Raw genomic sequence first — 22,281 nt, forward strand, 5'->3', positions numbered from 1 at the left:
AAAATAAAACAGTGTAAAAAAAAAAGAAAAATAAACATATGTGGTATCGCCGCGTGCGTAAATGTCCGAACTATAAAAATATATCATTAATTAAACCGTACGATGAATGGCGTACGCGACCATTTTTGGTCACTTTTTATACCATTAAAAAATGAATAAAAAGTGATCAAAAAGTCCGATCAAAACAAAAATCATACCGATAAAAACTTCAGATCACGGCGCAAAAAATGAGTCCTCATACCGCCCTGTACGTGGAAAAATAAAAAAGTTATAGGGGTCAGAAGATGAAATTTTTAAACATATACATTTTCCTGCATGTAGTTATGATTTTTTCCAGAAGTGCGACAAAATCAAACCTATATAAGTAGGGTATCATTTTAACCGTATGGACCTACAGAATAATGATAAGGTGTAATTTTTACCGAAATATGCACTGCGTAGAAACGGAAGCCCCCAAAATTTACAAAATGGCGTTTTTTCTACGATTTTGTCGCACAATGATTTTTTTTTCCGTTTCACCGTGCATTTTTGGGTAAAATGACTAATATCACTGCAAAGTAGAATTAGCGACGCAAAAAATAAGCCATAATATGGATTTTTAGGTGGAAAATTGAAAGGGTTATGATTTTTAAAAGGTGAGGAGGAAAAAACGAAAGTGCCAAAACGGAAAAACCCTGAGTCCTTAAGGGGTTAAACCGCATGGCCAATGGCGTACGTGCAAAAAAAATTCCAAAGTCCAAAATAGCTTATTTTTAGTCACTTTTTATATCATGAAAAAATTTATAAAAAGCGATCAAAAAGTCAGATCAATAATGGTACATATGAAAACTTCAGATCACGTGGAAAAAGTGAGGAGCACTCATACCGGCCCATACGCGGAAAAGTTAAATAGTTATAGGGGTCAGAAGATGACAATTTTAAACATATAAATTTACCTGCATATAGTTATGCTTTTTAGTAATACAAAATCAAGTAATACAAAATCAAACCTATATAATTAGGGTATCATTTTAACTGTATGGACCTACTGCGTAGAAACGGAAGCCCCCAAAATTTACAAAATGGCATTTTTTCTTCAATTTTGTTACCGTTCTGCTTCACCGTGGATTTTTTTTGTAAAATTACTAATGTCACTGCAAAGTAGAATTGGTGGCGCAAAAAATAAGCCATAATATGGAATTTTATGATTTTTAGAAGGTGATGAGGAAAAAATTAAAATGCAAATACGGAAAAACCCTGCATCCTTAAGGGGTTAAACAACAGAAACAATCAAGTACATAAATCTTAAGTTGCTTCTTTTGATTTATGTGGGGATCTTATGGGATTTGGCACTAGTTTCTGTTTCTAAGTTAGTAATAGGTGGGAAGCCTATCGGCTGAATTTGTGTGAGGGGCGGGAGCTTCCGCCCCCCCCCCCCCCCCACGTGTTCAGGCGGGGCATAGAGCAATCGAGGTTAGGGGCAGGGGTATAAAACGCCCCTGCTCCTACGGGAGGGGCGTACGGGACATTTTGCGGACGTGACGTGGTGAGGATGTGCGTGGTGGATCTCCCGCCGAAAATCATGCGGCGCTCGGGTAGCTGCTCACAGCCGGTTCTGGTCCCGCTGTCGGAAAACAGCTTATGAAGTAAGGTAGGATGGCCACCCGCCTGCTCGGCCTGTTACGCCCCAGGATCCGGGAGCCGGGCGGGTGTGCTAGGGTGGTACCAGAACCAGCGGGCCATCAGTTTGCGGGTAATCTTCTCTTGTTCCGCTGTTTACTTACCTGCAAGATATCCATCGCCGGGCCAGTACACACGCCCCCCCTAGCATGATTGGCTGCGAAGCCTCACGTGACTATACTGCACTACACTACATAGTGACGCGTCCATAGTTACTGACATTGCTGGGTGACTCCAGTACATACCGACCACGGGCATCTCGCTCATAGCTGGCACACGTTTTCTAACTGGTTACCACAGATGCAGTGTCACGTCGGAGCTTCGCAGCCAGCTACTGCTGCCGGTATGCGGCAGTGGAGACCATTGTCATGTTATGGAGGTTGCAGTGCATTGATGTATGCCATTCTCTGTACTGAATTTCATGTTTACGGTGGATCAGTCAGTCCCTGGTTAGGTGGGAGCATTGTTGGGGGTATTCCGGCGCGGCAATTAGCGCTGAAAAGTACTCCTTAAAGAACATTACTGATAAGAGATAGCGATTGCTGAGATGCTGGTCTTGATAGCGGTGGGCACCTGTAAACTAGTGTACCGTACTTAATGTCATGGTTTCTGTACATACGCTCATCACGTTACATGGTCATTCGCTAGCAGCCCATACGGCCATACACTTGTAATTCTACCCGCTATTCTACGCGTAAGGAAAAAAAAATATATATATATATCAACGCTTTCACGGCACGTACGCTCCATGCGTATACTAGTAACGTGCATACTGCAAGTACGTTTACAGCTTACCTTGCAAGTACACTCATTGTGTCTACACGGCTACGATCATAGGCGTTCTGTTCACAGGTCATGGCGCGCCATACTTTCATACGCTCATGGGGTGTACATGGTCAACTTGATTATTATGTTCATTAAACATGGCATCCATACTATTCATTCGTTCTTGGCTTTGATTATACTGGCATACCTTGACCTGTTCACACGGGTAGGGCATCTTCACTGTTCGTACCTTTATAACTTGCTTATCGTCTGTACGCTCATGGCCTTATTCTCATACACGCATGGGGCACTACTCGTACATCCACAGTATCTACGGCTTCACGCATAGCCTCTACACGGTACACAAGCTCACATTATTTAATTAGCTGTACGTCCGTAGCATTCACACTTAGCAATCTCATTGATTCTGTTTCACCTCGTGGTGTTTCTACTTCCATGCTCACTATGGGTGATACTGTCACAAAGGTTACTGACATGTCTTCAGAACGATAACGTTACGAATTCATAGGTGGCCTGCTTACCCGTCATGCCTGCCACGTCTGCAGAGGGAGGCGGCACGCAGGTTATTGTTACTGACACGTTTTCAGAACAATAACATCTCGATTCATAGGTTGTTATACACCCTATACACCTGCCACGTCTGCAGGGGGCGCACCACACAATCGTTGCTACTGACACGTCTTCAGAGCGGTACATTACGACACATAGGTGGTGGTTTTACCCAGTATGCCTACCACGTCCGCAGGGAGAGACACCACGCAAGTTACAGTTACTGACACGTCTTCAGAGCAATAACGTTACGACACATAGGTGGCCTGCTTACCCGTTATGCCTGCCACGTTTGCAGGGGGAGGAGTCACACAGGTTATTGTTACGGACACATCTTCAGAGCAATAACATCTCGATTCACAGGCTGTTATACACCCATCATACCTGCCACGTCTGCAGGGGGCGCACCACGCAACAGTTGCTGCTGACACGTTTTCAGAACGGCAACATTACGACACATAGTTGGTGGTTGTACCCAGTATGCCTGCCACGTCCGCAGGGGGAGACACCACGCAGTTTATGGTCACTGACACGTCTTCAGAGCGATATCGGTACGACACATAGGTGGCCTGTTTACCCGTTATGCCTGCCACGTCTGCAGGGGGAGGCGACACACAGGTTATTGTTACTGACACGTTTTCAGAACAATAACATCTCGATTCATAGGCTGTCATACACTCGTCATACCTGCCACATCTGCAGGGGGCACACCACGCAATCATTGCTACTGACACGTCTTCAGAGCAACAATATCACGCTTCACGGGTTGTGGTATACCCATTATACCTGCCATGTTGCAGGGGAAGGCACGGCGCAATTGGTATCACTGACAAATACAACTCGACACGTAGGCGGAAGTATACGCTTCATTCCTGCCACGCCTGCAGGAGGATACACTGCAAAGTTATTGTCACTGACATTTTCACTGGGTTTTTCAGGGACACAGGTAGTGGCAAGAACAGGAACATAGTTAATATGTAAAATATTTTTGCCCTCTTATTCCTACCAGGTTCATTTTTGCCCACTAAAGGCGTGCCCTCCGTCGCGGTCATGGGCACAATTCTGACCATTAGGTTAGTGTAATGTTTTCATACAGGTACGTATGGATTTCTGTATTCACGAGCACGAGCTTGAAGCCCCGAACACAAGTGGGAAGCCTATCGGCTGAATTTGTGTGAGGGGCGGGAGCTTCCGCCCCCCCCCCCCCCCCCCCCCACGCGTTCAGGCGGGGCATAGAGCAATCGAGGTTAGGGGCAGGGGTATAAAATGCCCCTGCTCCTACGGGAGGGGCCTACAGGACATTTTGCGGACCCCTCCCAGCCCTCCCTCTTTTTCAATTATCCATTACAGGGCATGCCCACTATAGGCGTGCCCTTCGTCGCGGTCATGGGCACAATTCTGACCGTTAGGTTAGTGTAATGTTTTCATACAGGTACGTATGGATTGCTGTATTCACGAGCACAAGCTTGAAGCCCCGAACACAAATGAAGAATAGAGACCATTGACTTGTTGAAGTGATAGATAAGAAATACATACATTGAACCAACCAAAATTTCTCCATGACATAATTAGTGTTGAGGAATATAACATATGGACACTTGGTCATACTTAGTAAAACTATTTGTTACTATCCCAAAAAAAAAATTGTATTCAAATATTCCTGAATAGTGGGGTCACATTTCATCTGTAGTGCAAGTCTAATAAAATGACATACTCAAAATAATATGTTAGCGAAATAATAGTGAAAAATAACCAAAAGCAAATGACTAACCCCAAGTGCTATGGATATGTGCCTTACTAAAAAAAATGTACTTTCTGATAGGGTCAGAGATAGGTCCCTAAGCCCCATAAATGCTTCCCCTCCCGTTTATGACATCAGGCTTTCCACAAGCTCTAATTGATTGCTGTTCTAGAAGTACCCTTATGCACATGTGCTTAAAGTGTACCTGTCATTAGTAAACACTTTTTATATAATCTAGAAAATAACATTATATGTAATATTTATGTATGTATATATCTGTAATATACATTGGTTAAAAAATTTGTATATTTTTGTCCCTCCATCTTTTGCCTGTGAGCCTCCGTGAAGTGTCCAAATAAAACAAGTGTGGAGGGACAAGCCAGGCTCTGTGTACTAAGGACAAGCAGGGCTAAGGACAAGTGCCCTGATGCTCTGTAACAAGCTCCCAACTCACACAGCAAGAGGTTTGACAAGCCAGGAGCCTGCACAGATCCCTGCTTGTCCTATCCACACTTCCTGTATTTGGCCTCCGCAGAGAGACACACATGCTATAGCCAGGGCTGCCATCAGAAATTTTGGGGTCCCTTACACAGCTCAAGGCCTGGGCCCCCTGTCTCCCCGCCCCCCCCCCCCCCCCCCAGGCATTTTATAATTAGCAGCCCATTTTTTTGGGTGGGGGTCCGACTGCACCCCCTCTCCCTCACCTCTCCTTGTCACTACTATACCCCCCCTCCCGCACCTCTCCTCATCACTACTATACCTCCTCTCCCTCACCTCTTCTCATCACTACTATACCCCCCCTCCCGCACCTTTCCTCATCACTACTTTAACCCCCCTCCCGCACCTCTCCTCATCACTACTATACCCCCTCTCCCTCACCTCTTCTAATCACTACTATACCCCCCTCCCGCACCTCTCCTCATCCCTACTATAACCCCCCTCCTGCACCTCTACTCATCACTACTATACCCCCCTCCCGCACCTCTCCTCATCACTACTATACCCCCCTCCCGCACCTTTCCACATCACTACTTTAACCCCCTCCCGCACCTTTCCTCATCACTACTTTAACCCCCCCTCCCGCACCTCTTCTCATCCCTACTATAACCCCCCTCCTGCACATCTCCTCATGAGTACTATACCCCCTTCCGCACCTCTCCTCATCACTACTATACCCCCCTCCTGCACCTCTCCTCATCACTACTATACCCCCTCTTTCGCACCTCTCCTCATCACTACTATACCCACTCTCCCGCACCTCTCCTGATCACTACTATACCCCCCCTCCCGCACCTCTCTTCATCACTACTATACCCCCCCTCCCGCACCTCTCCTCATCACTACTATACCCCCCTTCCCGCACCTCTCCTCATCACAACTATAACCCCCCTTCTGCACCTGTTCTCATCACTACTGTAACCCCCCTCCCGCACCTCTCCTGATCACTACTATGCCCCCTCTCCCGCACCTCTCCTCATCACTACTGTACCCCCTCTCCCGCACCTCTCCTCATCACTACTATAACCCCCCTCCCGCCCCTCTCCTCATCACTACTATAACCCCCCTCCCGCACCTCTCCTCATTACTACTATAACCAGGGGTCAAGTCCTGGAAAAAAAAAGTCTGGGAACTCACCCGATATTTCTAATACACCACCCAGTTTGCGCAAAAAAAACCAAACAAACGAAAATGTCCAAGCTAAAACTTGACATCCTGCACGGTTCCAGGATTCTTACACGCCACAGGCATACAGCTGCCTACGGAGTATAAGAGTGACACACTGTGACAAACCTACTCCTCATGTAATCTCGTAACTGCTGGGGTGACACACTGTAACAAACCTCTTCTTCATGTAATCTCCTTATTATTAGGGTGACACACTGTAACAAACCTACTCCACATGTAATTTCATTAAAACTGGGTGACACACTGTAACCTCCTCCTCATGTAATCTCCTTACTACTGGGTGACACACTGTAACAAACCTACTCCTCATGTAATCTCCTTACAACTGGGTGACACACTCTAACAAACCTCCTCCTCATGTAATCTCCTTACTACTGGGGTGACACACTGTAACAAACCTTCTCCTCATGTAATCACCTTGCTACTGGGGTGACACACTGTAACAAACCTCCTCCTCATGTAATCACCTTACTACTGGAGGTGACACACTGTAACAAACCTCCTCCTCATGTAATATCCTTACTACTGGGTGACACACTGTAACAAACCTCCTTCCATGTAATCTCCTTACTACTGGGGTGACACACTGTAATAAACCTCCTTCCATGTAATTACCTTACTGGGGTGACACACTGTAACAAACCTCCTCCTCATGTAATCTCCTTACTACTGGGGTAACTCACTGTAACAAACCTCCTCCTCATGTAATCTCCTTACTACTGGGGTGACACACTGTAACAAACCTACTCCAAATGTAATCTCCTTACTACTGGGTGACACACTGTAACAAACCTACTCCACATGTAATCTCCTCTTATATACAGTTCTACAGTATATACAGTTCTGGTGCCGGCGCCGCTCTAGTGCTGAATGCCTCCGAGCCCTCATCAAATCTTTTTACAGGCAGCAGGCCCCATCTCAACTTCCTGCCACCTGCGCTATAGTAACTTCTGCAACTGCTTTTCTCCGGGCCCCCCTCTCCCAGCCCGAAGTGATCGTTATATATATTATTTTTTATATATATTTATCGGCGCCGGCGATTTGCTAAAGTCACCACTCACCTTAGCCAGCGGAGCGCGGAGCTGCGGCACACCTGAAAACCTCGATCAGCAGGCAGGCAGCAGAGAGACTCTCCTCTGGCGCGGCGGCTGCATCAATGCGCAGCGGCGTGCGGGGGGAAGTAGTACCTCCCGCCGGCCACTGCAAATTTAAAGAGACAGGCCGGCCCCGGTGGTATGCCTGCATGGAAGCGCAGCATTGTCCCATGATCCCTGTAAGTTATCAGTCAGGGGTGGTGGCGGCCCACTCACTGACTTGCTGACTTGACCCTGACAACCAAAAAAAAAAAGGGCCAGTGACAGCCGGGCCCCCCTAAAGCTTCGGGCCCCATACAAGTATATTGGTTGTACCCCCCTGATGGCGGCCCTTAATATAAATATAATGGTATTATCTATACATGCAGAAAAAGTTGTAATCAGTGTACTTGTTTAACATCTTCTCTAAACCTGGGTTACCCGATACCAAATTCTCCTATCCCATCCTACAAATCCTACTATATACCTTGCTCTATGTTCCCTGCCTGTATTCTATTTAGACTTCAAGACTATCTGAGCCCTTAAAAACATTGATTTATTACTAGATGCAGCCATAATATTTCTATGACAATACAGGAATTTTCTTAAATACCAGAAATGTTATTATTCCAAATAGGCGTTGTCTGTTCGTTGCGTAAGAGATTGATAGTCACAACGCTAATTCCAGTCATATTACCAGAGTGTCCTGGGTGGGAGGAACAGAGATAGTCACTGCCACGTATTACAAAAGTACTTTTTGCTGTATTTACAACAGCAGCACAACGTGAATGCAGGACCACTATGCAGCTCGCTCCTGTGCTCTAACCTCATGAGGAACAGTCCACAGCAAAACAGCACAGGAGAATATAAAGGGATCACTCACGGTTCAGGAAGTAACTTCAAGTGGTAACTTTAGTCTTTATTCTTGGTGCAGTATAAAAACTCCATGTTGCAGGACGCCAGGGTCCGCAGACGTTACAGGTAAACAGCCACTTTTGCGTCGAACAAGCAGCGCTTCTTCAGACCAACCCCTTCCGTTACCTGGGGGTAGGTAAATGCACCTACATTTCCCACGTCATGGAAAAGAGGCGTTACAATATGTACACATACAAGTGACTTAAAGGGGTATTCCAGGAAAAAAAAAATTTTTTTATAGATCAACTGTTTCCAGACAGTTAAACAGATTAGTAAATTACTTCTATTAAAAAATCTTAATCCTTCCAATAATTATCAGCTGCTGAAGTTGAGTTGTTCTTTTCTGTCTGGTAACAGTGCTCTCTGCTGACATCTATGCTTGTCTCGGGAACTGCACAGAGTAGGAGAGGTTTGCTTCTACTCTGGACAGTTTTGCTTCTACTCTGGACAGTTCCCGAGACAGGTGTCATCAGAGAACACTTAGACAGAAAAAAAACTCAACTTCAGCAGCTCATATGTACTGAAAGGATTAGGATTTTTTAATAGAAGTAATTTACAAATCTGTCTTCCTTTCCGGAGCCAGTCGATATATAAAAAAAAAAAACATTTTTTCCTGGATAACCCCTTTAAAAACAAGCCAGAAAAATGTTTCTATAAACCTGCAACAGAACATCATATGAAAGCACTCGGATAAAAACTGGTTAAATAAAAGTAGCCTGAAAGGAACCCAGAGATAGTAACATAGTTCATAAGGTTAAAAAAAGACCAGAGTTCATCAAGTTCAACCTATAACCCTAATAAGTCCCTATGGAGTTGAGTTGATCCAGAGGAAGGCAAAAAAACCTTCATACTAGTGGTAAAAATTCCTTCCTGACTCCAAATATGGCAGTCAGAATAAATCCCTGGATCAACGTTCTGTCCCTATAAATCTAGTATACTTAACCAACGATGTTATTACTCTCCAAAAATACATCCAGACCCCTTTTTGAACTCTATTACAGAGTTCACCATGACCTCCTCCTCCGGGAGAGAATTCCACAGTCTCACTGCTCTTACAGTAAAGAACCCCCGTCTGTGCTGGTGTAGAAACCTTCTTTCCTCCAGACGTAGAGTATGCTCCCTTGTTATAGATACAGTCCTGGGTATAAATAGATCATGGGGGAGATCACTGTACGGTCCCCTGATATATTTATATATAGTTATTAGGTCTCCCCTAAGCCTTCTTTTTTCTAAACTAAATAACCCTAATTCTGATAATCTTTCTGGGTACTGTAGTCCTCCCATTCCCCTGGTTGCCCGTCTTTGAACCTTCTCCAGCACCACTATATCTTTCTTGTACACTGGTGCCCAGTACTGTGCAAAGTATTCTATGTGTGGTCTGACTAGTGATTTGTACAGCGGTAGAATTATTTCCTTGTCGTGGGCATCTATGCCCCTATTGATGCACCCCATGATTTTATTAGCCTTGGCAGCAGCTGCCCGACACTGGTCACTACAGCTAAATTTACTGTTAACTAAGACACCCAAGTCCTTTTCCACGTCAGTTATCCCAAGTGTTCTCCCATTTAATACATAATCCCAGCCCGAATTTTTCTTCCCCATGTGCATTACCTTACGTTTATCAGTGTTGAACCTCATCTGCCACTTCCCAGCCCAAACCTCCAACCTATCCAGATCCATTTGTAACAGTGCACTGTCCTCTAATGTGTTTACCACTTTACAGAGTTTAGTATCATCTGCAAAGATTGCTACTTAACTATTCAACCCCTCTGCAAGGTCATTAATGAATATATTAAATAGGACAGGACCGAAGATGGACCCCTGTGGTACCCCACTAGTAACAGTCACCCAATCAGAATTAGTACCATTAATAACCACCCTCTGTTTCCTATCATTGAGCCGGTTACTTACCCACTTGTACACATTCTCCCCCAGCCCAAACCTTCTCATTTTATGCACCAACCTTTTATGTGGAACCGTATCAAATGCTTTGGAAAAATCCAGATATACGACATCCGGCGCCCCTGGTCCAGTCTGGAGCTCACCTCCTCGTAAAAGCTGATCAGGTTAGTTTGACAGGATCGATCCCTCATAAATCCATGCTGATACGAGGTCATACAATAATTTTTATCAAAATATTCCAAAACAGCATCTCTTAGGAAACCCTCAAACAATTTACATACAACCGAGGTTAAACTAACAGGTCTATAATTCCGGGGGTCACTTTTTGACCCCTTCTTAAATATTCGCACCACATTTGCCATGCGCCAGTCCTGGGGAACAGTCCCTGTTACTATAGAGTCCCTGAATATTAAAAATAGGGGTCTGTCTATTACATTACTTAATTCCTTTAGAACACGGGGGTGAATGCCTTCTGGACCTGGTGATTTGTCTATTTAGATTTTTTGTAGGCGGCACTGTACTTCTTCCTGGGTTAGACAGGTGACCTGTACTGGGGAATTTACCTTATCACACTGTATTTCACCTGGCATTTCATTTTCCTCGGTGAACACAGTGGAGAAGAATTTGTTTAATATATTTGCTTTTTCCTGATCCCCGTTTATAATTTCTTCCTCATCATCAGATGTGGGCATTGTAACTGGTGCAATTTTTGCTGCACTGACAAGTATGTTACCTTAGGAGGAGTAGAGGTACACTGCAGGGAAAAATGCTGTCTACGCAATATGCTGTATGTGCCACAGGTTCTATATCGGGTGTACTACCCGCCCCGTAAACATAAGGTTTAGGGAGCACATAAATTCCCTTAAAATGGGCAAGGGCTCCACCAGACTTATGCAGCATGTAAAAGAGGTACATAATAATGACCCGAGAGCATTGCACTTCCTGGGGATTGAACGAGTGGCTGCAGCGGCAGGTGGAAACATACGAAATTGTTTACTACAAAGAGAAGGGAGATGGATTTTGAAAATCAACACATTAGGAAACCTCGGTCTAAATGATGTCCCGATCAGCTGGGAGGGCCCTTACCTGGCTCCTCGTTGTCCGATCGATGATCAACCGCTCCAAGCCTAATAAAAGTAAATTAACCCCTTCCTAATTAAATTTGAGTCCCCTTTTCCCATTTTATTTTAATAATGAATAATAATGAAAAATGAAATAAAAAATAATCATGTGGTACCGTCGCGTGCGTAATTGTCCGTACTATTAAAATATAAGGTTAGCTAAACCCCACGGTCTATATGGTGTACACTTCATATATCATTAAAAAAAAGTGCCATCAAAGCAAAAATGGTGCTGATAAAAAACTGCAGACCACAGCAGTAAAAATGAACTGTCAAAAGAGCCAAAAATGCCATTTTCACAGAAAGGTTAAAACTCCAGAAAAAACATCAGCAAAAATCAGTGGCAGTTTTTGTGGTTGGTTTTTACCTTAAAAAAAAAAAGTGGAAACTTAGCCTTAGGAATATTTTAAATATAGGTAATATTAGTAATTTTTTTGTAAGGCACATATCCATAACACTTTATTTAAAAAATATATATATATTCGGAGCAGGATAGGTTTGCTATGGGAATTTGCTCCTGCTCTGGACAGTTCCTGACATGAACAGGTGTGTCAGCAGAAAGCACTGTGGTCAGACAGAAAAGAAATTTAAAAAAGAAAAGAACTTTCTGTGGAGCATACAGCAGCTGATAAGTACTAGAAGGATAAAGATTTTTAAACAGAAGTTATTTACAAATCTGTTAAACTTTCTGGCACCAGCTGATTTAAAAAAAAAAAGTTTTCACCGGAGTAAGACCACTTAGAGGGACCTCAGGTGAGACCATTACACATCTGTAATGTAATTACTTGATATAAAATTTGAAAAACAGAATGAAAACACATCTAAATGTACAGAGAAAAATAGTAATAAAATGTATTTGTATATTAAAGAAAACATCTAGCAGCATAAAAAAAATAATCTATTGAAGGTACAACTTGCTAGTACTGGTTTGGACCTGACACTCCATTCAATGTCAATGGGGATGACAGAAACAGTTGAGTGCTGTACTCTGCCCTCTCTGTCACTGCCCTAGACTTTGAATGGAATGGCAGTGCCCATGCTTTACCAGTCTGTGTCAACTAGTATGACTGCACAAATGCTGTGAGGAAGAACAAGGGTTTGGAACCCCTGCTTTAGTGGTTAGTTGGAGGACAACCCCTTGAAATAATTTTGTCTTCTAATGCTGATTTAAAAATGTAATCTGTTTTATTTCCTCTAGACGATAGAGTTTGATGAGGGAGCTGGTGCAGTTCTACGAATTCAGCCTCTCCGGACGCCACGAGATGAAAATGTGTATGAATGCGTTGCTCAGAACATTCTTGGGGAAGCTACAGTCAGTGCCAAACTCACTGTCTTGAGAGGTATAGAAACAACATTCCCCTGATAATATCAGATTCTAGTTTTTGTAAATGTTTGCCCCCTCTATACAACAAGATTATTGAGAATTGTGAAATATTGGAATGGGTCTCTTCCCTTAGCAGAATTAATGCATTGTAAGAAATAAGTCACCTGTTTTGTGTCAACTGTCTAAAGTTACTGGTCTTTTCATATTTTGACTGCTGTTTATATTGTCACTTGCGTACCAGCTAAATTTGGTTATTTTCTAGTTTCATTTGCATCTCTACAAACCACTAATTAGCACCCCTGCACACCTCTGGTTGGGCGACAAGTTATGTCCACCTACATACCTTTAACATCTCCTGTCAGCAACAATTGTGCAGGCTACACCCGCTGCTTCACTGCCATGGCCACTAACGATATGAAGTGAAATTTCTCTGTTCGAGAGAGAGATTTCACAGAGGAGGAGCAGCATGCTCAAGGAGGACAATTTACTTTCAAGATCTGGACCGGACGTAATGGTGCACTCTGGGCTTAGAAACACCCTGAGTGTACCAAACCACTTAATTTGGATAAATACGAAGCCAGGATTAGCAGAGGAATAGAGCCACACATCAGGAAACGGTAAAGACCATTGTCATCAGGGTCATCCTCACTACAAGCTTATACAATAAGTTAGTAAAGGTAATGCTGTTAACAAATTCCCTTTAATACATTGGCCCATATTTATCAAAATGTGTGAGAGAACAAGTGGAGAGATTTTCCCACAGCAACCAATAAAAGCTCAGCTTTCACTTTACCAGAGCTTGTTAGCTGAGCTGTGATTGGTTGCTGTGGAAAAATCTCTCCACTTTTTCTCTCACACATTTTGATAAATATGGGCCTTTGAGTTCTGTAGTGATCAGTGCCATGTATGTACAGTATCTCACTTGTACTTTTTTCTATATTTAATTACTGTATATCTTTTCATGTTACAACAATGAAGAAATGGCACTCTTACAACAAACTCCTAAACGAATAAAGGAGTCACTTGGATAATGTGTACAGAAGCTAAATTTTATTAAAACATCAATAAAATAAGAAAGGAGGATTGAGTACATACAAATAATGGGACGAATGTCACTGGAACCTGCGCTTAGCAATAAGTAATATGTATAAAGTACGATTGTTTATAAGACATGATGGGAAGTAAAAAAAATTATTCATCTACATACATAATAGATTGGCAGCACAAAAGGCAACATAGTATATGACAAGATAAACATTTTTGTAAAGTGCATCTAATCAAATTGGTGTTATAATGTGCAAAGTACAATTATAAGTCACTCGTAAAAACCTAACAGCCTTGTACAGAAAGTGATTCAGGTGCCTGGATAGCACCACTCCAACGTGCGTTTTGCGGTTTTGCTACAATGTAAAGTGAGTGCACAGTGTTTAATGTTTCTGCGCCCGAGTCATTAAAGATGCCATGCGGTTTTCCGGTCCCGCCACTCGCCGTGCTGAGACCGGAACGGGATACCTGCTGAGATCATTCAGCAGGCATCCCGTGTCATCGCCGAGGGGGACCTGAGACAATTCAGACCAGCGAGTGTCGCTGCGGTCATGCACACACCACTGATTAGGTAAATACTTCTGTTGGCGCAGGGCTTTTTGCGCTTGAAGTCCTTTTGTTTTTAGTTTAACTTTTTTTGTTGTTTTATTTTATATTTTTTCTGTTAGGTGGTGGGTTAGGGCAGGTAGTAAAGCACTACACCAGGCACACCAATAAAAGTTTTCCCAAACATACACACACTTCTTCCCCCCCCCCCCCCCCCCATTAGAGTAGGGAAATGGCCCGCAGGGCGTTTTCAGGGGAGGAGGCATATGCCTTACTTGCCTCCAACACCGAAAGCGCCAGTGAGGGTGAGAAGACCCCACTTTCCTTTTATCTTTCTTGTCCTCCTCATCATCAAGTTCTAATGATGAGACACCAAGGCGGCGGAGACACCACCATGCGAGGCTGCAAACCTCACTTGCTACTGACCCTCTCCCCCATGCAAGTACTAGTCAGACCCCCCCAGCCAAGTTTACTGGTGCCCCCTACTGGTGAACTTGTCTGGACTGAGCCAACGGACCATGAGCTTGTGATTCCTAAGTTTGTTGGCACCTCAGGAATTAAGATTGACATTGTCAGGTTCACTGAAATGACCATGAGAAAAAGGGCAAGGGAGGCTCAACCTAACATACCTGGGTAATAATAATAAGGGGTGCTACTGGCAGCAAAATCACAATGCAAAGAAAGAACAAAGAAAGCTGCAAAAAAGTGCACACCCAATCAATAATACATATCAATACAAAAAAGTCTTTATTAGATACAAAAACACATGATGAATAAGAGTAAGACAGCAAAGACATTTAAAAACAATTAAAATTGCTCAGCAAAGAGCAAAGCCACAACATGGGGAGGGGCCATGAACCCCCTACCCAACCTGTCCTGCACAAATATCAAATGTAAAGCTGCTGCTCCAAGTTTGCACACTATAGAAATACTAATACCCAACCTAATAATAAATAAAGGCTACTCAAGTAAATACACAATAACAAAGTGAATAATCAGATTGGCAAACCACAGACAGATGAGAAGCTGGGTGCAGATGCAGGACAGGACAACCAGGACCCCACGCGTTACGTCACTCCATAGTGACTTCCTCAGGGGTGGACTTTTTTTGTTTTTTTTCAGTGATGACTTTGTCAATCTAATGGTTGAGCAGACGAATCTTTACGCCCAACAGTTCGTCACTGTAAACCCAGGCTCCTTTTTGGCTAGGCACAATGGCTGGTTCCCAGTCAATGCAGCTGAAATGATGATGTTTTGGGGCCTTGTGCTGCATGTGGGCCTAGTTCAAAAACCCAGTGTCAGGCAATAATGAAGTGGGGATGTCCTCTACCAGACTCCACCCTATAGTATGGCTATGACGTGTCCCCGGTTCAAGGCCATTCAGAAATGTTTGTATTATGCTGATAATGCGGCATGTCCCCCCCCTCTCCCCCCTCCCAAAGTGATCCCGCGTATGACTGCTTGTATAAAATCAAGCTGGTCATCAATCACTTTGGGGACAAATTTTGGGAGGTCTATTTCCCTGGAAGGGAGGTCTCTATTGATGAGTCTCTCATCAGCTGTAAGGGGATGCTCAGCTTCCACCAATATATTCCCACTAAACAGGTGAAGTATGGAATGAAGGCATATAAACTTTGCAAGAGTACCTCAGGGTACACTTGCAAGTTTAGAGTACGAGGGACGAGATTCTGGTCTTCAACTCCCAGAATGTCCCCCCTCTCTGGGTGTTAGCGGGAAAATCGTTTGGGACCTTTTTCACCCATTGCTGGATAAGAGTTACCACCCTTACGTGGATAACTTTCATACCAGTATCCCTCTATTCACATCCCTCGCCATCAAATCCACAGTCGCTTGTGGGACAGTGCAGAAGAATCAAAGAGGCCTCCCGACCTATCCCCTCCAGACACCTATCCCCAGGGTCTTGCCCTTACCCATGAAAACCTGTTGCTGGTCAGGTATAAGGACATGAGAGATATCCTTATGCTCACCACAATTCATGGTAACGGCTGCACCCCTGTCCCTGTGTGAGGTACCACAACAACGGTCCTTAAGCCCAATTGTATTCTGGACTACAATCGGTATATGGGGGGAGTTGATCTCTCAAGCCATATAGTCCTGCAGCCATAAAGTCCTCAAGCCATATAACGCCATGCCGAAAACACGGACATGGTACAAAAAAGTTGCGGTCTACTTTGTACAGGTTGCCATGTACAACTCTTTTATACTGTCCCAGTATGCTGGCAACACAGGGACATTCCTGCAGTTCCAAGAGGAAGTTCTAAAGAACCTCATCTTTGGCGACCGTGACAGAGTGGGCCAGAGCACCTCTGGAACAGTAGGCGCCCGGATTGACCCAGGCCAACACTTTCCAGGTGAGGTCCCACACACTGGAAAGAAGGGATGATGCCAGAAAAAAAAAAGATTGCTTCAGGCACTATCACACTTCCACAGAGTACTACATTTATAATCCTTTTCCCTCATTTTAATTTCCCAGAATTCTACTCCAATGTACCAGTCCAGAGTACATTGTCTTCCAAATTTTAAAACCAACCCCCCCCCCCCCCAAAAAAAAAATACTCTTTCATAATACTCCCGATAATATCTCTTTTTTGTTCTTTTCTCCCAAAAATGGCTCATGAGTCACAGAGTCAATAGCATTGGGGTCTACAAGCTTCCTCAAATGCACAGTGCCCTCTTCCCACCTGAGCGGTGTGCGCATGTAAGGTAACAGAATAGGACTGGCCACACATATAACATTACCAGAATGATGATTCAGAATGATGATTTGGGGCGGGGATAATTTTTACTTTTGGCTATACTCTGGGTCATCATTCTCAGAACATTATTGGCATATCAGTAGTAAAAATGCAATTTCTCTATCGGCTCCATTGGGGGACACAGACCGTGGGTGTATGCTGCTGTGTCTAGGAGGTATGACACTATGGCAACAAAAAAAGTCGTCTCCTCCCAGCAGGATATACCCGCCTCCAGGCCCTGAGCTAATCAGTTTTAGTACCAGAGCAATAGGAGAGGACCTACAGGTCAAGGAAAAAACACGAACTGCCTGGGGTTGTATCTCATGGGTCCGGGTCCCCCTATTTCCCTGCTCGCCTCGCTCGCACATGGTAGCTTGGCGTGATGCAGGTAACAGAAAGCTGACTGAAGACCTCGCAGAAGACTCCATTAGGTAAGTTCTTCTGACTGAGGTGAGTATATATATATATATATATTTTTTTTTTCTCCCTTTAGGTGCTGACTTGCAACCTCTGGAGACCCTCATTTTTTGGCCAACCTTTCAGGATCTAAGGGGCTGGCCTGTGTTGGGGCTCTATCTTTATTCAAAAAAGGGGTGAGCAATGGCATTTTGGGAAGGAAGGGGTTACTTTATTACTATGTACGTGTGTGTGTGTTTTTATACTATGCGGCTGTCAGCCACGGCGTTTGTACTGTTCGGCGCCCGAAGCGCCGACTTACTTTCAGTTTCGGCAGCAGACAGCTGCCGGCGGATATGTGCATCGCCCGCTCATTTCCCCGCGGGCGCAGACGCGACTGACATGTGCGCCCGGGGCAAGGAGCGGGCGCCATTACTATTGTTCTTCACGGCTATAGCTCCGCCCACAGGGCCGCCAGAGCTTACTGGAGGCGCGAATCACCCTCCAATCAGTGCAGTGCAGGCGATTTTCGGGGGCAGAGGCCAATTAGACAGTACCCCTGCTCCAGGCACGCCCCTCTATGGCTATTGGCTGGCCTGTTTCTCCCTCTCTATCACTCGGAGCGGAGTTCTCCTCACAGCAGCTGCCACAGGGGACACAGACTCGGGTGAGAGAGTTCCTTTTTTCATTATGTCCGTACCCAGAACTGTTCCTCCCTCTAAACAGGCAAATGGAGCATTAGTTTCCTATTTTGTCTGTAAGAACTGTAATTCCAAAATGCCTGGTTCTGCTGAACCCACTTGCTCTGCCTGCTCCTCTACTGCCCCAGACCCCATGGTACCCCCGGATGCTCTTTCAGTTCCGGTGGATTCGGCCGCCCCTCCAGCCTGGGTTTCTTCCCTGTCCCAGTATATGGCTGACTTGACTCAAGTCTCCCGTTCGGTGGCTGAGGCCTCCCGTGACGTGGTGTCTGCCTTGAAGAAGTCTGCCCTGCGCCGGCCCTCTAAAGGGCCCTACTCCCCTTCTCCACATACTTCACGCTCTCACAAGCGTACTAGGGGTGCATCTTCTGACTCTTCCATTGAGTCTTCAAGTAGACGTGGGTCCCGCCCCCCGGATCATCTGGTCACCAGCGTCGCTCCTCCAGAGGACGTTCCCGGAGTTGCCACTCTGCCTCGCCAGAGCCCCGTACCCGGTCAGGGTCGCCCCCCTCCAGGGCTGCCTCCACTCGTTCACATTCTCCTGGTGAACTGGCGGATGAGGCTTTCGAATCGGCATCTAACTCGGAGGACCGCTCGGATACAGTTGAAACGGTGAACTCATTGGTTGCGGCCATAAGAGACACCTTTCACTTGGAGGACCCAGGATCTTCGGACGTGACTCCTGAAGTATCCTTTCATCGTGCTAAACCGGCACCTCAAAGGTTCAGCTCTCACGCTGAATTTGACACCCTTCTGGAATCTGCATGGAAACATCCAGACAAGAGGTTCCCGGGAATGAAGAAGGTTCAGGTGCGTTACCCATTCGACAAGGACCTTGTCTCTAGGGTGGTTTCCCCTCCCTCGGTGGATCCACCAATTTCCCACCTCTCTAAGGCTACTACACTGCCGCTGGCAGATGCGGCTGCTTTCAAGGATTCGACGGACAAGAAGGTGGAGTCCTTAGCAAAGTTTGCCTCTGAAGCAGCAGGCTCTTCTCTACTTCCCACCTTCGCCTCGGCTTGGGTGTCCATAGCCCTATCGGTGTGGTGCTCAAAACTCCGTCAGGGTATCCAGGTGGGATCCCCCCCAGAGGATCTGTCTGCTTTGGTTCTCCAATGCTCTAAAGCTGGGGAATTTCTGTGCACAGCTTCCATCCAGTCAGCCCGTTGTGCTGCCTTTGCTGTTGGTCACCTGGCGGCCCTCCGCCATTCCATGTGGCTTAAGGCTTGGGATGTGGATGTCTCTTCCAAAAGGTCTCTCACCAAGCTACCTTTTACTGGTGCCCGTCTTTTTGGCAAGCGCCTTGATGAGATTATCTCTGAGGCGACGGGGGGTAAGAGTTCCTTGTTGCCTCAAAATAAGGCTCGCTCTACTTCCCAGAGGAAGTCCTCTTCCTTTCGGACTTTTGGCCCCAATAAGGGGTCGGGGCAGGCGCCTTCGCGGGACAAGAAGGCTCCCTCGTTCCGGGCGCACCTGTCTTGGAAGTCGGACACCAACCGTTCCGGCCGTTTTGCGGCCAAATCGGGCAACCGCAAACCCACTTCCGCATGAAGTGATGCCCCCACCCGCAGATTTTTCTCTGGTGGGAGATCGTCTCTTATTTTTTCGAGACATCTGTACCACACACATTCAGGACTCTTGGGTCCGGGACATGGTGTCCAACGGATACCGAATCGAGTTTGCCTCCCTCCCGAGGGATCATTTTTTTCAGTCCCGGGCTCCCCGGTCTCCTTCTCTGGCGAAGCAGTTTAAAGAGGCTCTCCGGTCCCTACTTCTCCAGGGAGTTATTGTCCCCGTTCCTCCAAGGGAACGTTTTCGGGGTTTCTATTCCAATCTTTTTGTGGTCCCCAAGAACGGTGGTTCGGTGCGGCCAATCCTGGACCTCAAGCGTCTCAACTGTCCTCTTCTCATCCGACACTTCCGAATGGAATCCCTCCGTTCGATAGTGGCATCCATGGAACAAGGGGAATTTCTTTCTTCGGTGGACATCAAAGATGCCTACCTCCATGTTCCAATATTTCCCGGCCATCTACGGTACCTCCGTTTTGCAGTTCTGGAGGGGAATTTTCAATTCGTAGCCCTCCCCTTTGGTCTGGCCACTGCTCCTCAGGTCTTTACCAAGATCCTTGCGCCAGTGATAGCCCTGTTGCGGTCAAGAGGAGTCTCAGTGATCCCTTACCTAGACGACCTTCTCATCAAGGCTCCCACCAGAGTCCAGACCCTACAGAATGTGGATCTCACCCTCCAGACCCTGGATCGCTTCAGGTGGATGGTCAACAGGGACAAGTCTGTCCTTTTTCCCACCCAGTCTCTGATCTTTCTGGGACTTCACTTCAACACGGCCTCTGCCCGGATTTGCCTCCCGCCGGACAAACGTCTGACTCTCCTGTCAGGAGTCCGCTCCCTTCGGGCCCAGGTCCCAGTTTCCATCCGCGTTTGCATGGAAGTCTTGGGTCGGATGGTAGCGGCCATGGAGGCCGTACACTTTGCCCAGTTTCATTAGCGTCCCTTTCAACTGGCGATTCTCTCTCGATGGGACAGATCTCCTCTGTTTCTCGATCACAAGATTGCTCTCCCTCGTCGGATCCGTCAGTCTCTGCTCTGGTGGCTCCGCTCCCCCTTTCTTCTTCAGGGGCGATCATTTATTCACCTCCACTGGCAGGTGGTTACAACGGATGCCAGTCTGTCAGGCTGGGGCGGTGTGTTCAGGGACTGGACGGTTCAAGGCCTCTGGTCTCCCCGGGAAGCCCTTCTTCCGATAAACATCTTGGAACTGAGGGTGATTCTTCTTTGCCTTCTTCATTGGGAGTCCCTGCTTCAGTCCCGCCCTGTCCGTGTCCAGTCGGACAACGCCAAGGCCGTGGAGTACATCAATCGGCAAGGCGGCACTCGCAACTTGGCAGCCATGGCCGAGGTGAAGAAGTTTCTCATCTGGGCGGAAAACAAGGTTCCGGCCATTTCGGCGATTCACATTCTGGGTGTGCTCAACTGGGAAGCGGACTTCCTCAGCTGGTCCTTAGCCGACCCCGGCAAGTGGTCCCTGCATCCAGAGGTCTTCGCGCAGATCTGAGACTTCTGGGGCATTCCAGACGTGGACCTCTTTGCGTCTCGGCACAATCAGAAGATCTTTCCGTTTGTGTTGAAGTCCCGGGACCCCCTGGCGCTAGCTGTGGACGCCCTAGTGATTCCTTGGATGGGGTTTGCTCTGCCCTGTTTCCTCCCCTTCCGCTCCTTCCCAGGGTTCTGAGGAAGCTCAAAGCGGAGGACGTTCCCGCCATACTGATAGCTCCGGATTGGCCCCGAAGGTCGTGGTGCGCCGACGTGGTCAGGTTCCTGGATGACACTCCACTACGCCTTCCACTTCGTTCAGACCTGTCTCAGGGTCCTCTTTGCCACCCCAATTTACTGTTGCTGCATTTGACGTCGTGGCGGTTGAGCCCGCGGTTTTGAGAGCCCGCGGTTTCTCTTTCCAAGTCATTCACACCATGCTCAGGGCTCGTAAGCCCTCCTCGGCAAAAATTTACCACCCTACTTGGCAGTCTTATTTTCGTTGGTGTGAAGCTCAGGTTTTGTCTCCTGTTACTTTTTCTGTTCTGTGTCTTCTCTCTTTCTTGCAGTCGGGTTTGGGACTGGGTTTGTCTCTCAGTTCCCTTAAGGGTCAGGTTTCGTCCCTTTCTATTCTTTTCCAGCATCCCCTGGCTTCTAATTCTCATGTCCGGACCTTTCTTCAAGGAGTGCCCCTCCTTATCGGTCACCTTCTCCCCCTTGTGACTTGAATCTGGTTCTGGGGGTCCTCCAAGGTGAACCTTTTGAGTGTGTCCCTGCGCCTCCTTTCTTGGAAAGTGGAGTTTCTTGTTGCTATCACCTCCATTCGGAAAGTGTCTGAATTGGCAGCTCTCTCCTGCCGTTCTCCGTTTCTGGTGCTTCATCAGGACAAGGTTGTCTACTGGCCAGATCCTCCCTTTTTGCCTAAGGTTGTTTCGGCCTTTCATCTCATTGAGGTCATTGTTCTTCCGTCCTTTTGTTCCGCTCCTTCTCATCCTAAGGAGGATTTACTACACAAACTGGATGTGGTTCGGGCT

General features: G+C 46.2%; 1 protein-coding gene across 14 annotated transcripts in view; it reads left to right on the plus strand.

The window, feature by feature from the left end:
- The window catches only part of PTPRS (protein tyrosine phosphatase receptor type S), a 784,683-nt gene that overhangs the window by 140,188 nt on the left and 622,214 nt on the right, over nt 1–22,281 (plus strand). For all 14 annotated transcript variants that reach the window (XM_056571644.1, XM_056571636.1, XM_056571669.1 and 11 more), the window contains exon 4: nt 12,631–12,772. In XM_056571644.1, coding sequence (XP_056427619.1) covers nt 12,631–12,772 — 142 coding nt within the window. The remainder of the gene's footprint in view (nt 1–12,630; nt 12,773–22,281) is intronic.

Source organism: Hyla sarda, chromosome 1 (genome assembly GCF_029499605.1).
Source record: "Hyla sarda isolate aHylSar1 chromosome 1, aHylSar1.hap1, whole genome shotgun sequence".
NCBI lineage: Eukaryota > Metazoa > Chordata > Amphibia > Anura > Hylidae > Hyla > Hyla sarda.